Source organism: Mytilus californianus, unplaced genomic scaffold (assembly GCF_021869535.1).
Source record: "Mytilus californianus isolate M0D057914Y unplaced genomic scaffold, xbMytCali1.0.p SCAF_8, whole genome shotgun sequence".
Lineage (NCBI taxonomy): Eukaryota > Metazoa > Mollusca > Bivalvia > Mytilida > Mytilidae > Mytilus > Mytilus californianus.
The window spans coordinates 1,770,341-1,783,886 of NW_026262734.1; the positions used below are offsets into that span (position 1 = coordinate 1,770,341).

Here is a 13,546-nt window from a genome sequence, read left to right on the forward strand (position 1 = left end):
AGGATTCCAACCTAAATTGTATACATTGTAAAGCTTTGTGAGTGTCTGCTCCATGTCGAGGCTAAAGACATTGTTATTTGATATATATCCGTTCGCCCACTTACTACGCCCCTTTCCACATGGATATGCATACGTGTGTAACTTCTTTATTCAAATACAGATCAAAAACTTGCAGTATAAAAATTATTTATTCATAGCTTAAACTAATTGAGTTACCGGTGCAATTAACTTTTTACAATTCTTCGTCCGTTGTTTCTGCTACATTTATCGATCTATCCCCGTTTTCATCATCATTATCCTCATCCTCATCATATTCAGTAGATTCGTCATCCTCAGATCTATCCTCCATTAATACAGCATCATAGTCTTCATCTTCCTCTTCGTCATCAGTTTCTGCCATTAATTGTGCAAAAATATCATCGACTGAATCTTCATCATCTTCTTCATCGCCTTCATCATCACCTTCATTCTCATCATCATAATCAGCTTCATCGGCTTCGTCATCTCCAACATCTTCATTGTTGTCATTATCGATATCGGAATCGTCAATGCCATCATGGCTATCATCTTCATGACCAATGTTTTCATTTTCATAATCGATGTTTTCATTAATACGATCGATGTTTTCATTATCATGATCGATGTTTTCATCAATACGATCGATGTTTTCATTATCATGATCGATGTTTTCGTTATCGATTTCGTTGACTTGCTCATTATAGTTGTTTCCTTCATCATCATTGTGATAATTCTCTCCATTGAACTCTTCGCCGTTTTCAGAGTTTCGTTCCCGGATGTTTTCAGTATCTCTTACACTTCCACCGTACCCTGTAACGTCGCCATCATTAAACAGTCCTATATTCTCCAAGTGACCTTCATACATGATTTCTCCATTATCATTTGTCATGTTTTTGTCATCATTATTTTCCTTGTATCCTTCAACTTCATTGTTAAATTGGCCTCTGTTTTCATCATTCCATTCTTTCTCGCTATCTCCTTTATTATCTTCATTGTTTTCTGCATTAAAGCCTCCCGTGTACTGGACATCATCGTTTTCAATGTCCTCCAAGGGGAAGTATTTGTTGACATCATAAGCCTCACCATGGAAATCTTCTCTGGCACGGGTCCAACTATTCTCCCAGTGGAAAACTTCTACGTATCCAACGTAATTCCCAGGACAGATATCTCTGCCATTATTTCCACTAGTTTCTCCCGGATTGCTTATATAGTTCTCTTGCATGTTGCTCTGTTCATCTATTTCAATACTATCCGTATCATAATCAATGATGTCTTCTTTGAAAGACATATTTTCGTAATACTGATCAAAGCTCCTTCCATAATTATGATCACTATTTATCCTGTCGCTTTCACTGTGTTGATGCTCACAATTAATAACATTCAAAGAGTTATGTTCAATATTTGATCTGTTTTCCTGTTGACCATCAGTCAGGGTTTCATCTTCATTATATTGTTCCACATTGTCTGCATCATCTACATTTCCGCCATCAATGTTTTCATTATTGAGTGTATCGTTTCCTTTGTTTATATTGTTTTCATTGTTAACCTCGACATTGCTCCCATTGTTAACCTCGCCATCATATTCATTGCTAACCTCGACATCGTTTTGATTATCGTTTTCGCCCACATTTTCATTTTCTGCACCATCATGTTGGTGATCAAGAAAAACATTGTTTTCGTCTCTCTCTTCATTTTCATTTTCCTCTACAATTTCATTGTTCTCTTCATTATTTTTATTTTCCTCTCCTAGTTCGTTGCCCTCTTCATTGTTTTCATTTTCCTCTTCATCTGCGTTGCCCTCATCCTCATTATTGACCACCACACTAGGTTGTTCTGAATTAGCCTGTCCATCATGATTTTCAATTATGTGACCATTTCCCCCTTCATCTGCGTTGCTCTCTTCATTGTTTTCATGTTCTTCTATTTCGACGCCCTCTTCATTATTTTCACTTTCATCTTCGTCTTCGTTGCCATCATCCTCATTATTTACAACAGCCGCACGAGGTTGTTCTTCATAAGCCTGTCCATCGAGATTTCCAAGTATGTGACCATTTTCCTCCTCGACATTTCTGTCTTCGTCTTCATCTTCTAAACCATCTTCTTCGTCCTCTTCTTCCTCTTCAGATTCCTCTTCCATGCTTTCCTCGTCATCGTCTGACTCCATCTCCGATGTGATGACAACGTTATTATTTCTTTGGCTGATAGCCTGTGTAAGTTGAACCCGGATGGTCATTAGATACTTCAGTTCTGTTTCCTCTAGACCCAATACACCAAGATTTAGAGATCGCAGATCTGAAATTGACAAAATTCTTCTAATTGGCAATTTTCTAACTCATCTGAACATTTAAAAACAGTAAAACTAAATCAAATGTAACTTTTGTTTTGTTTTAGATTTCACTTTAGTTATATCCACGCCTATGCCGAACGAAAAAGATTTTAATTTTTACTGATACTACTTAAACAATCGCAACTGCCTTAAATCTTATTGCTCTCTTTTCACCAATGTGAAGCAGTTTTTTATAGACAAGACCTTATTAGCTTTTCTGTGATACGCCAGACATTGACTTCATTTGTATTATCTTAGAATCTCAAAGTTTTTACATGAGATGTGTTACTGTATAGGTCAATACTATCAATATCCGTTTGAAATCATGGTAATTTAACCCTGACCTAATTTGCATCCTGTTTTAAGCTTTAAGATTAAGTCTAAGTAACAAAGTTTGACATGTCAGCAAGATGTGGTATGTGGATTCGTTGTCTTTCTGACATATAATTCATATGATGTTAACATGGTTGACTCCCTTTTCATTTTCAGTGATCAGATAAGGCTATATTACGTCTTTCTGATACCTGAATGCATTACATTAAGTTACGGGTAACATAAGGCATATCAAAGCTAAATGAGTCATAATTCATTATGCTGCATAAATATAGTTGTATAAAAATACATTTATAAAAACCATGTCGTGATATATGATTCAAAGTCTGTGTTATAGTAGTCTCAGATGATTCCAAACAATGTTTAACAAGTCAAAATTAATAAATGCTTACTTAATTGTTTATCATATTGCATTTGGCAAATCTTCTCCACGGTATTAACAGACATTTTACAGAACAAACTCAAATGTTTCAGACGATAACATCTACCAAGAAAGTACAGAATTTCATCGTCAACTGGCTGGTTCTTGTCAAGGTGAAGACTGAAGCTTTCTGTTAAAATAAAAACAAATTATTCATCTTATATTGAGTTAAATAAGTCTTCGTATGCAAATTTATGTTTAAAACCAGGAGAAGTGTTTTTTTGATTACCGTACTGGCAATCTCGGACACTTTAATAATGCAGTAATGTTGGTGTTATATCTGCTTTTAATGAAAAGCCAAGAACTTTAGACAAACTTATACATTTGTCATTGCGGGGTCTTTTATAGCTTACTATGCGGTTTGAATTTTGCTCATTGTTGAAGGCCGTTACGATGACCCATAGTTTCTAACTTCTATGTCATTTGGTCTCTGATGGAGAGTTGTCGCATTGGCAATCATACCACATCTTCTTATTTTTATATTATAAGATTTCATTAGCAATTCTGTTTGAGTAACCTTCTGTGGTTAGATGAATCAATGATTACTTTACTTATTGTCATGATGACAAATTTATTTTTTCTGATGTCACATGACTGTATACAACCCTTTTTAGCAAAATCTTTATATTTTATGTTTAATCGCAGAAAATATTGTGTATAATATGTTCTTTTATTGTAAAAGTTTTATTTATTCATTTTTAATGAATGTTAGAATAAGTCTTTAAGCGAAAGTGTCTCATAAGTCAGTTGTGGCTGGATACCGATATTTTAACTTCGAATGAAATTTTCATTTGTATTTCTATACTTATATTATGATGTATGATATTGTTCTGTATTGGTATGTGACACTATAATAAAATATTCTGTCTGTCTGTCTGTCTGTCTGTCTGTAAAAACAGCTGATGTGATAAAGTAATCATCAACTTACCTTTTGTTGTTAGAGGAGCATTGTTGATAGATGAATAATGAATTCATTTTCGTATTATATCAGAGTTAACATTGTTGGTGTGATTAATCAATGATTCAGTTACCTTTAGTGTCAGAGTGAACATTGCTGATGTGATTAAAAATTGATTCACTTACCTTTAGTGTCAGAAGAAACTTTGCTGATGTGATTAATCAATGATTCACTTACCTATTGTATCTAATTATGATTGCTGATCTGAACTATCAACAATTATCTTTTCTATAGTGTCAGAGTAAACATTGCTGATGTGATTAAACAATGATTCACTTACCTATAGTGTTAGTGGAAACTATGCTGATGGGCTTAATCATTGATTCACTTACCTCTTATGTCATAGTAAACATTAATGAATTGTCATACTTAACAATGCTGATGTGATTAATCAATTGTTCACTTATTTTTTACTTATGAGTTTGAATGTCCCTTTGGTATCCTTCGCCTCTTTTTTACCTATTGTGTCATAGTAAACATGGCTGATGCGATTAAACAATGATAATTCACTTACCTAAAGTGATAGAATAAACATTGGTGATGTGATTTATCAATTATTCACTTACCTAGAGTGTCAGAGTAAACATTGCTGATGTGATTAATTAATGATTCACTTACCTATAGTGTTTAATTATTATTTTTGATCTGATTTATCAATGATTCACCTATCTATAGTGTCAGAGTAAACATTGCTGATGTGATTAATCAATGATTCGCTTACATAAAGTGTCAAAGTAAACATTACTGATATGATTAATCAATGAATCACTAACCTAAAGTGTCAGAATAAACATTACTAATGTGGTGAATCAATCCACACAATCTACTTTGTGCCTCTGCTCTCGACTCAATGATTGCTGGCCATGCAATTATGTCAATTTCTTTCATAGGAACAGTTTCTGGGAGTGCATGCTGTATGCCATGACGGAATCCAGAAGCATAGATATAAAATATGACTTTGGTGTCAGGACATTGCTTCTTAAAGTATGTCCACATCTCTGGTTCTATCACCCAACTATTGATATCGCAATCAATAGTAAGAGTAAAAGTTTTCATTTTCTGTTCCCTAGCGAAATGCTGTAAGATTTCTCCGTTCACTGTGTTGTAATTGGTGTAGATATAAGTTAAACCTTTCAACTTTGTTACAGCATATCGATAACGTGATATAGATACGGGGATAACATTAGTTTGGAACATGTCTTCCATGTATAAAAGTTTAAGAGTTTTTGATGCTGCTCCCCGTCCGAGGGACTCTAATATTCTACAGCCATCTACAAGTGTTAAACGCGCAGCGATTAAGTTAAGTACTTCAAGTTCCCGACATCGTCGCAGAAAACGGCAGAGTGAAGCAACAACACGATTTTTGGAGGCCACAAAATGCCAGTGATTTTCCATATTAGCATGGTAAAGTGTAAATTCTTTCAGTCGCATATTTGCTATGACTGCTAACTTCTTTAAAAATACTTCAGTTGCTTGAGATATGACTTTCACCGTTCGATAGGTAGGTCCTTGGAATCTTATGGCTAATGATCGCAAGTGCTTTCCAAACCTTTTAATATATCTACAAGATCTTTCGGCTGTGCCCATAGCATCGAATCCACCAAAACTTACACACCTGTACCGCCATAGTAATGGCGTTTCGAAGAGCCGCAACCAGTTTTTACATACACGGGCTGCAGCCACCCGTTCACTATCCTCCAAGTATTTGTAAATCTCTATTAAAGCAACATCTGGAAGATAACACCAGTCACTACTTTGTCCTAAATCACACATGTTTAGGAATGTTTGTAGACACCAACGTTATCCATGTAAAATCATATCCGTAAGTTCCAAGCGTGCACAGATTTACCAGAGAAACGACAATGGGGAACGTCACAAAGATCAGTACATTATATTCGGTTTAATTCGGAAATTGTGGTCAAAAATCTAAAACAGTAAAAGTCGCTTTAAATATCGTTACGTGTTTCTTTTCGTTGTCTACAGATATTTTAAAGAAAAGTAAAACATGAAGTCCAGTTGACGTACCAAAACAAGAAAATAGTTTAATTCGGACTACGACGGTGGCAACGTCATAATATCACACTATTTGATACTATAGAGAACGTCAAGCATAGTAACGTCGAACTGAATGGAAAGTAGTTGGGTTGTTGGAAAAGTTTGTGAGATTTTCACGTCAGTATCGAGAATATTTAACAGTTATAGCATGGAACAATCGACATGGGTTGATCTACCAGATGTCGTTGTGATAGAGTTATTCAGATTTTTAAAAGATAAGGATCGAGCAGCTGCCGCACTGACATGTAAAAACTGGGCAAGATTGTTTAAGACGCCATGCCTATGGCGCTCCCGACACTTTGAGATGGGAGGTTATAGGGCGCACAATAATGGAAGCCGCGCTTGTGCGTTTGCAAGTTTATTCGGAAACTATGTTAGATATTTATCGATTTCATGTAGTCATCCTTCATACCACACGACAAAAATATTCCAGAGAGCAATCGAGGACGTCCTAGGAAAAATGCGCACGTCAAAACTATTCGAGTTTGAGCTTGAAAGATTAGAACTTGAACGTTTTTGGAAGTACGAAACACCCCGTGATAAATTAATAGCATGTTTTGTAAGGTTTTTAAAAACACAAAAATATTTGAAAATATTTGATATGACAGCTGCACAGTGCAATTTAGATGGGGGATGTCGAATATTACAAGCAGTGGGCAATAATTCTGGTTACAAAGTACAAGATGTGTTTATTGAAGATTTTTTTCATTCAAGATTAGCAGTGTTTCAAAATGATCGATATAAGTCAGCAATTTACCAATTTACAAACATAAATTATTTAGGAATCAATTACAACTGCTTATCCGATGAAATAATTGAAACTTTTTCGAAAACATTAGAAGGAAAATTGGAGTGTATGAACATTAAAGTCTACCGAAACGATCCCCATTTTCATACCATTGGTGGCAGCCAGTGGTCTATTTTACGCCGGAAGTGTCCAAAGTTGAAGGTAACCATGTGGTTTGAAAGCATTGGGCATTCCACAGATATTATCCCGGTTCTTGTAAAGGAGATTCCATTAAAGGATTTACATATCTGGACAGGGTATGATGATGATGTGGAATGGAGACTAGCAATTACGATAGACCATATTGCAAATTCTTACGCCAATACTTTAAGTAAGTCAAATCGAACCTCTCGTCGTTAATAATCAATAGGATAACTGGTGAGTGGAAAACATTAGAAAAGTAGCTCTTCTTTTGATTGAGTTTAAAAGCCAATAATGTGATTACTTCTATTACCATACTAATTAATATTCGATAATAGTCATTTTAAAACCAAATCTTTATATAAGTATAACTATATGTACAAATTGTCTTTTAAACAGTTTTATTTGAAAGATATTTATCAATGTTATTCATTGTTTATCGTATGTGCCTATCCCACGTCAGGAGCCTGTAATTCATTGGTTGTCATGTCTTGCTATATGTCATATTTTTTATCGTTTATTTTTTTTTGTACATATATCTGGCCGTTAGTTTCTCGTTTGAATTGTTTTACATTTTTCATTTCGGTGCAATTTATAGCTAGCTATGCGGTATGGGTTTTTGCTCATTGTTGAAGGCCGTACGGTGGTGACCTACAGTTGTTGATTTCCATGTCAGTTGGTCTCTGGTAGAGAGTTGTCGCATTGGCAATCATACCACATCTTATTTTTATATGGAAACACTTGCAAATTGAAATTGTTTATCGTTGATGCATATTGATAAACAAATTTTAAATTGAAAAGATTGTAGACATACAGAATATAATGCTCGTCCATAGATTTTCAGAATGTCCGTATATGATGACCTAGACATAGATATAAAGGTTTTGTACAAAGTCAGTATATATAAATCATAAATAACACAAGCTCTGTAGAGCGTATAACCTGCACAGGCTTGACACATTTGTATGGCACATTTGTATGGCACATTTGTATGACACATTTGTATGGCACATTTGCCTCGAAACCTGTATTAATTCAACATAGGTTTCGAGAACACCGGTCAACCAATCTAATTGAAATATAGATCTCTTGATTTCGTAATCCTCATATGAGTCTACATACGAACACGCGAGATAAGATAGAACTGGATTTTAATTAGATTGGCCGGTCTTCTAACTGTCCTCGAACATTCAAAACTGAGACTTTGCGAATAATACGATTTTAAATCATTTCTGTTAAAATGAAATATAAAAAATATAATAGTCGTACGTTATAGAAATTCCACGAAGGACATACTAGTACAAGGGTTTCATAGTTTGACATATACTAGTACTAAAAATAAATCTGAACTTTTTTCCCTTCAATACCACATTCTGTTAAAAATATTAAAACAATACGGATGCTTATAACGATGTTACAAAAAAAAAAAAAAAAAAAAGAAAAAACACCAGAACTGCACTTATTATAAAAGAGGGACGAAATATACCAGAGGGACAGTCAACCTCATAGATCGAAAACAAACTGACAACGCCATGGCCAAAAATAAAAAGACAAATAGACAAATAATAGTACAGATGACACAGCATAGAAAACTAAAGACTAAGCAACACGAACCCCACGAAAAACTGGGGGTGATCTCAGGTGCTCCGGAAGGGTAAGCAGATCCTGCTCCACATGTGGCACCCGTCGTGTTGCTTATGTTATTACAAATCCGGTAAATAGTCTTATTCGGTAGGTCACATTCGTGAAAAGGGAAGGGTATTGTAGTTACGACATAAGGAACATTTCCGATAGCATCCGTGAAACGGTTATTTAGTGACGGATCCAGGGGGAGGGGTTCCGGAGAACTGCACTTATTATAATGTCTCTATATAAGGTTATTTGATTGTTTTATTTAATTACAGGCATGCTGTCGTTAGAACTAGATAATAATCACGAACTTGTAGACGATAATATTCTGACACTGTTACAGAAGTGTAAGAAACTAAACCAACTTACTCTCAATGCAAATGTTGTGGTCAGTACGATCAGGGCTATCTGTCTCTTACGGTCAGAAAAGAAAACCAGTAAGTATAATTCAATACCACAAACAAAACAAGATGTGTGTCCTTAGTGGAACACTGAGGAACTGCTTATCATTGAAGATCACTTCGCGGTTTAATATAAGGGGGTTTTGTGTAGACCGATTTTGCACTGACTTCTGACGATCTATTCTATGTCTTAATGGGCTCGAGTGGTTTGTTAGGGTCGTGGTACCGTGGCACAACCACACCAAGTCCTAAAAAGGCCGTAAGACGTCCGAGCTATCTCGAGCTGGATTTGTGTGGTCGTGGTACAGTAGCACGACCACAACAAGTCCTAAGAAGCCCGTAAGACGTCCGAGCAATCTCGAGCTGGATTTGTGTTGCTCAATCTTTAGTTTTCTGGTCATTATTTTGTTACACGTTATAATTGTCTTTTTTTATGCCAAATATTTAAACTTTCTGTGTAGTATTTTGGTGAGATTGTTTGTTTGTCTTTATTTTGACAATAATATTTTCTGTGATTTCCCTTACTTTCGATTAAAAAATAATTTCCTGGTAGTGGTGGTAAACACGCACTCAAACTGTGACACCAGTTACAAAGCTGAAACTTGAAATTCAACTTCCATAATTTAGATAACAGTTTCTATTTGGATTCATTTTTTACAATTAAGCTTCATCTTGAAATTTTTGATTTTTTAAACATGAGGCACAAAATATTGATACGTTGTTGCTTTTTTTGTCAATGTCCAGCAACAAACATTACACACATGTATACTTTCGATATACCATTTAGAAATGACTCGAAATTTGAAATTCGATTCCCAAGTCAGGAGCCTGTAGTTAAGTGATTGTCGTTGGTTCATGTCTGTCATATTTGTTTTTCGTAAATTGTTTTGTTATAAACTAGGCCGTTAGTTTTCTCAATTGAATTGTTTCATATTTTTCATGTCGGGGCCTTTATAGCGGACTATACGGTATGGGTTTGTCTCATTGTTGAATTGCTTACATCATACCACACCTCCTTGTTTTTATATAAAAGAATAGTATACTAGTACATCATGCTTTAAATTATAATGGAATGTTAATGTATTGTTAAAATATCACCTTTGGTTCATCATAGCATGCCAGTGGTCATAAGATACTTAGTACCTTACCGAAAAGGTCGAATAAATGATTTTTCGGTACTGATTTTAATTGAATCTTTCTATGCAGATTATCATTCAACTAATCTAGATTAAAGAGGGGAGGGTTGACTTTTTTAAAAAAAATTCGTAAGGGGTTCCGCGGAACCCTGTGTCTCGCCTTCGATTGTTGCCGTCAGTGTAAAAGTGTAATGTTGACTTAAAAAGTGAGTCCATTTATCAGTAAAATACAGAATTTGAAAAATAAATTCAAACGTTTTCTTTAAGTGCTATTTCTTGGTCTTGACAATTAGCTTCTGTCCCAAGTTTCATAACAATCCATGAAGGTTTACAAATTTATCATGTCAAAAAATAATTTAATCCCAGACTGTCTGTAAATGTTAACTGTAAAAAAAACTAAGTCAATCTATCAGAAAAATACTAAATATGAAAAAATATATTTTCAAATGTTTGCTTCAGACATTATCTTTTAATCACTAAAAAGCTTCTGCCAAAGTTTCATAAAACTCTATTAATCTCTTTGACAGATGTGTAACAAACTTTAACCCCAGACTGTATCTACTTGTTAACTGTAAAAACCTAAGTCCATTTATCAGTAAAATTCGGAAAAATTTAAATAAATATTTTCAAAATTTTGCTCTGGATACTGTCTTTTGGTCATAAACAAGCTTCTGTTCAAGTTTCATAAAACTCCATATAGGGTTGACAAAGTTATTGATGTCTAAAAAAACTTTAACCACAGACTGAACCTAAATGTTGACGCCGCCGACGCCGGAATCTATCGCGAAATAAATTTTGCAGGCTCGACAAAAACTAGTTTAACTCAGCAACATGTGTTTGTCACTTGTAAGAAACTTCATCAATGGATAGATATTTATATATTTTCATGGTTTCCGTCTTTAAGAAAATACGGCGTTGTTTGTCGCAGATTTTTTAAGTCTATGTTAATTTAGTTTGGCACATTGTTTGGCCTCCGAGTGATTAAGAACTTTTGTTGCAGATCATCACATATTTTAGAGCAGGAATATTCTTTGAGTATTGTAATAACATGAGCAGGAATATAATTTAGATTACAATCACATCTTAGAGTAGATAAAAAGTTTTGTTTAGTCACATCTTTGAGTAGATATACAATTTTTAATTACTGTAACATCTTAGAGTAGGTATACAATATCAATTACAGTAACTTATAAGGGTTGGTATACAGGAAGGTTTCTGTTGCAATCTTACAGCTAAGAGACAATATTGGTTGATCACCTCTAGATGTCCTTTGGTTTTTGTGTCATCTCCTTTTATTCATACATATTTAAACATATAAATGAACCAAAATTTAAACTGAAACATACAAGACTAACAAAGGCCAGAGGTTCCTGACTTGGGACAGGCGCAAAAATGCGGCGGGGTTTAACATGTTTTGTGAGATCTAAATCCCCCCTTATACCTCTACCCAATGTAGAATAAACAAACACACAGCAATACGCGCAATAAAACTCAGTTTAAAAGAAGCCCGAGTCCGATGTTAGAATAGCTAACAGAAGAAACTAAGCAAAATGACAATGATACATAAATTAACAAAGGACTACTAGCAGTTACTGACATGCAAGCTCCAGACCTCAATTAAACTGATTGAAAGATTATGTCTTCATCATATGAAAAATCAAGCACACTCCCTCCCGTTAGGGGTTTAGTATCATACCATCATAAAATATACGAGAAGAACATAACCCGTATCATGCCAGCAACTGGTTTTAGAATAAATGTGTTTATTTCCGATGCAAAGACCCTATGAGTGAATTAATATTAATTCCAAAAAAATACCATCTTTAATGACCTGGCAACAGTATCGTAACTATATCTCTTCTGAATAGGTCTGTTTAGAGGTTTGGTTAGCTTTTGAGGTGAATGACGACATTTTTGTGTTTTGTATAGAATATTACCATAAAAGATTGGATGTGAAATATCTGAACGTATAAGTTGTCTGCACGTTGATTTATATTTACGAATGATGTCCTTGTACCGATGATAAAATTTAGTAAATGTTTTGACATGTTTGTGATATCGAAAACCCTGGTGTAATAATTTTTCAGTATTAATGCAGAGATTTCTTTCGTTAAAATCACATACACGAGCGAATCGAACAAGTTGAGATATATAAACACCATAAGATGGTGACAAGGGAACGTCGCCATCTAAAAATGGATAATTAACAATAGGAAATGGAAATCATCTCTTTTATCGTAAATTTTGGTATTAAGATTCCCGTTTATAAAGATATAAATATCAAGATCCAGGAAAGGGCAGTGTTGATTGTTAATATTAGCTTTATTTAAAGTCAGTTCAGCAGGATAAATCTCTTTAGTGTACATACTGAAGTCGTCATTATTGAGAGCCAATATATCATCCAAATATCTAAAAGTGTTATTAAATGTTTGTATCAAATGTTGTTTCGATGGGTCTTTGCTGATTTTTGTCATAAAGTCATAAATTGTAACTCGTACCATTACAGCAACAGGTCCGCAGAAAGTGGTGCATAATTAGACCCCATTGGAATTCCGATAACTCGATGATATACGCATTCTCCATAGCGAACAAAAATGTTATCTAGTAAAAATTCAAGTGCAGTTATCGTATCAAAGCAGGTCCAATTTACATAGTTTTTTTGTCTGTTGTTACTAAAAAATTACCTAAAAGAGTTTGAGCATAAATTTTCGCATTCTCACTTTTTAAATGCCCATTTAACTAGGTGTGTTAACTTTTTTCTTAATCAGATTATGAGGCAAAGTGGTATATAGGGTAGAAAAATCAAAACTTTGAACAGATTCGTAATCACCAATATGAGCATGCAATTTATCAAGTACTTCCAACGAACTTTTGACACTCCAAAAGTAACTAATTCCACTATTTTCAAGGGACTCATTTGAGGTATATAAGAACTATTTTTGGTCTTCTGGTTTTGTTGCCATCGTGTATAATGGTAATGCTTTTACATTTACAGCCTTACAGTCCCTCCATCTGACAGCATGTGGACTGTCCGAACAAGAATGGACTGTCCTATGTCAAATCAAAGACGAGTTTGCTGAGTTGATTGAACAACAGGGTTTGGACTACAAATTCTGTACCGATTTGTTAATAGACCTTGGAGCCATGTAGAAAATGCTCTTGATCAATAATAAAAAATATTGACAATCAATTATGAAGTATTGAATACATATTGTTTTCTTGATTAAATAAGCTATGTAAAAACACTTGTTCATCTTTTCTATTTTTTTGCCATTGCGTTGTCAGTTGTTTTTTTTTCCATTGCGTTGTCAGTTGTTTTTTTTGCCATTGCGTTGTCAGTT

The 13,546-nt window shown here is 34.5% G+C and overlaps 2 protein-coding genes across 2 annotated transcripts; one reads left to right on the forward strand and one right to left on the reverse strand.

The window, feature by feature from the left end:
- Window positions 1-200: 200 nt before the first annotated feature.
- On the reverse strand, window positions 201-5,893 carry LOC127711844 (uncharacterized protein DDB_G0290685-like). Its single transcript, XM_052218008.1, has 3 exons — window positions 4,830-5,893; window positions 3,070-3,228; window positions 201-2,310 (listed from the first exon to the last, which is right to left on the reverse strand). Exons 1-3 carry the CDS (start codon window positions 5,827-5,829, stop codon window positions 233-235), a joined length of 3,237 nt encoding a protein of 1,078 aa, XP_052073968.1. The 5' UTR covers window positions 5,830-5,893; the 3' UTR covers window positions 201-232.
- A 270-nt stretch (window positions 5,894-6,163) lies between these two features.
- Window positions 6,164-13,433, forward strand: LOC127711140 (F-box only protein 39-like). The gene is made up of 3 exons (XM_052217088.1): window positions 6,164-7,229; window positions 8,944-9,105; window positions 13,201-13,433. Exons 1-3 carry the CDS (start codon window positions 6,185-6,187, stop codon window positions 13,353-13,355), a joined length of 1,362 nt encoding a protein of 453 aa, XP_052073048.1. The 5' UTR covers window positions 6,164-6,184; the 3' UTR covers window positions 13,356-13,433.
- Window positions 13,434-13,546: the final 113 nt, after the last annotated feature.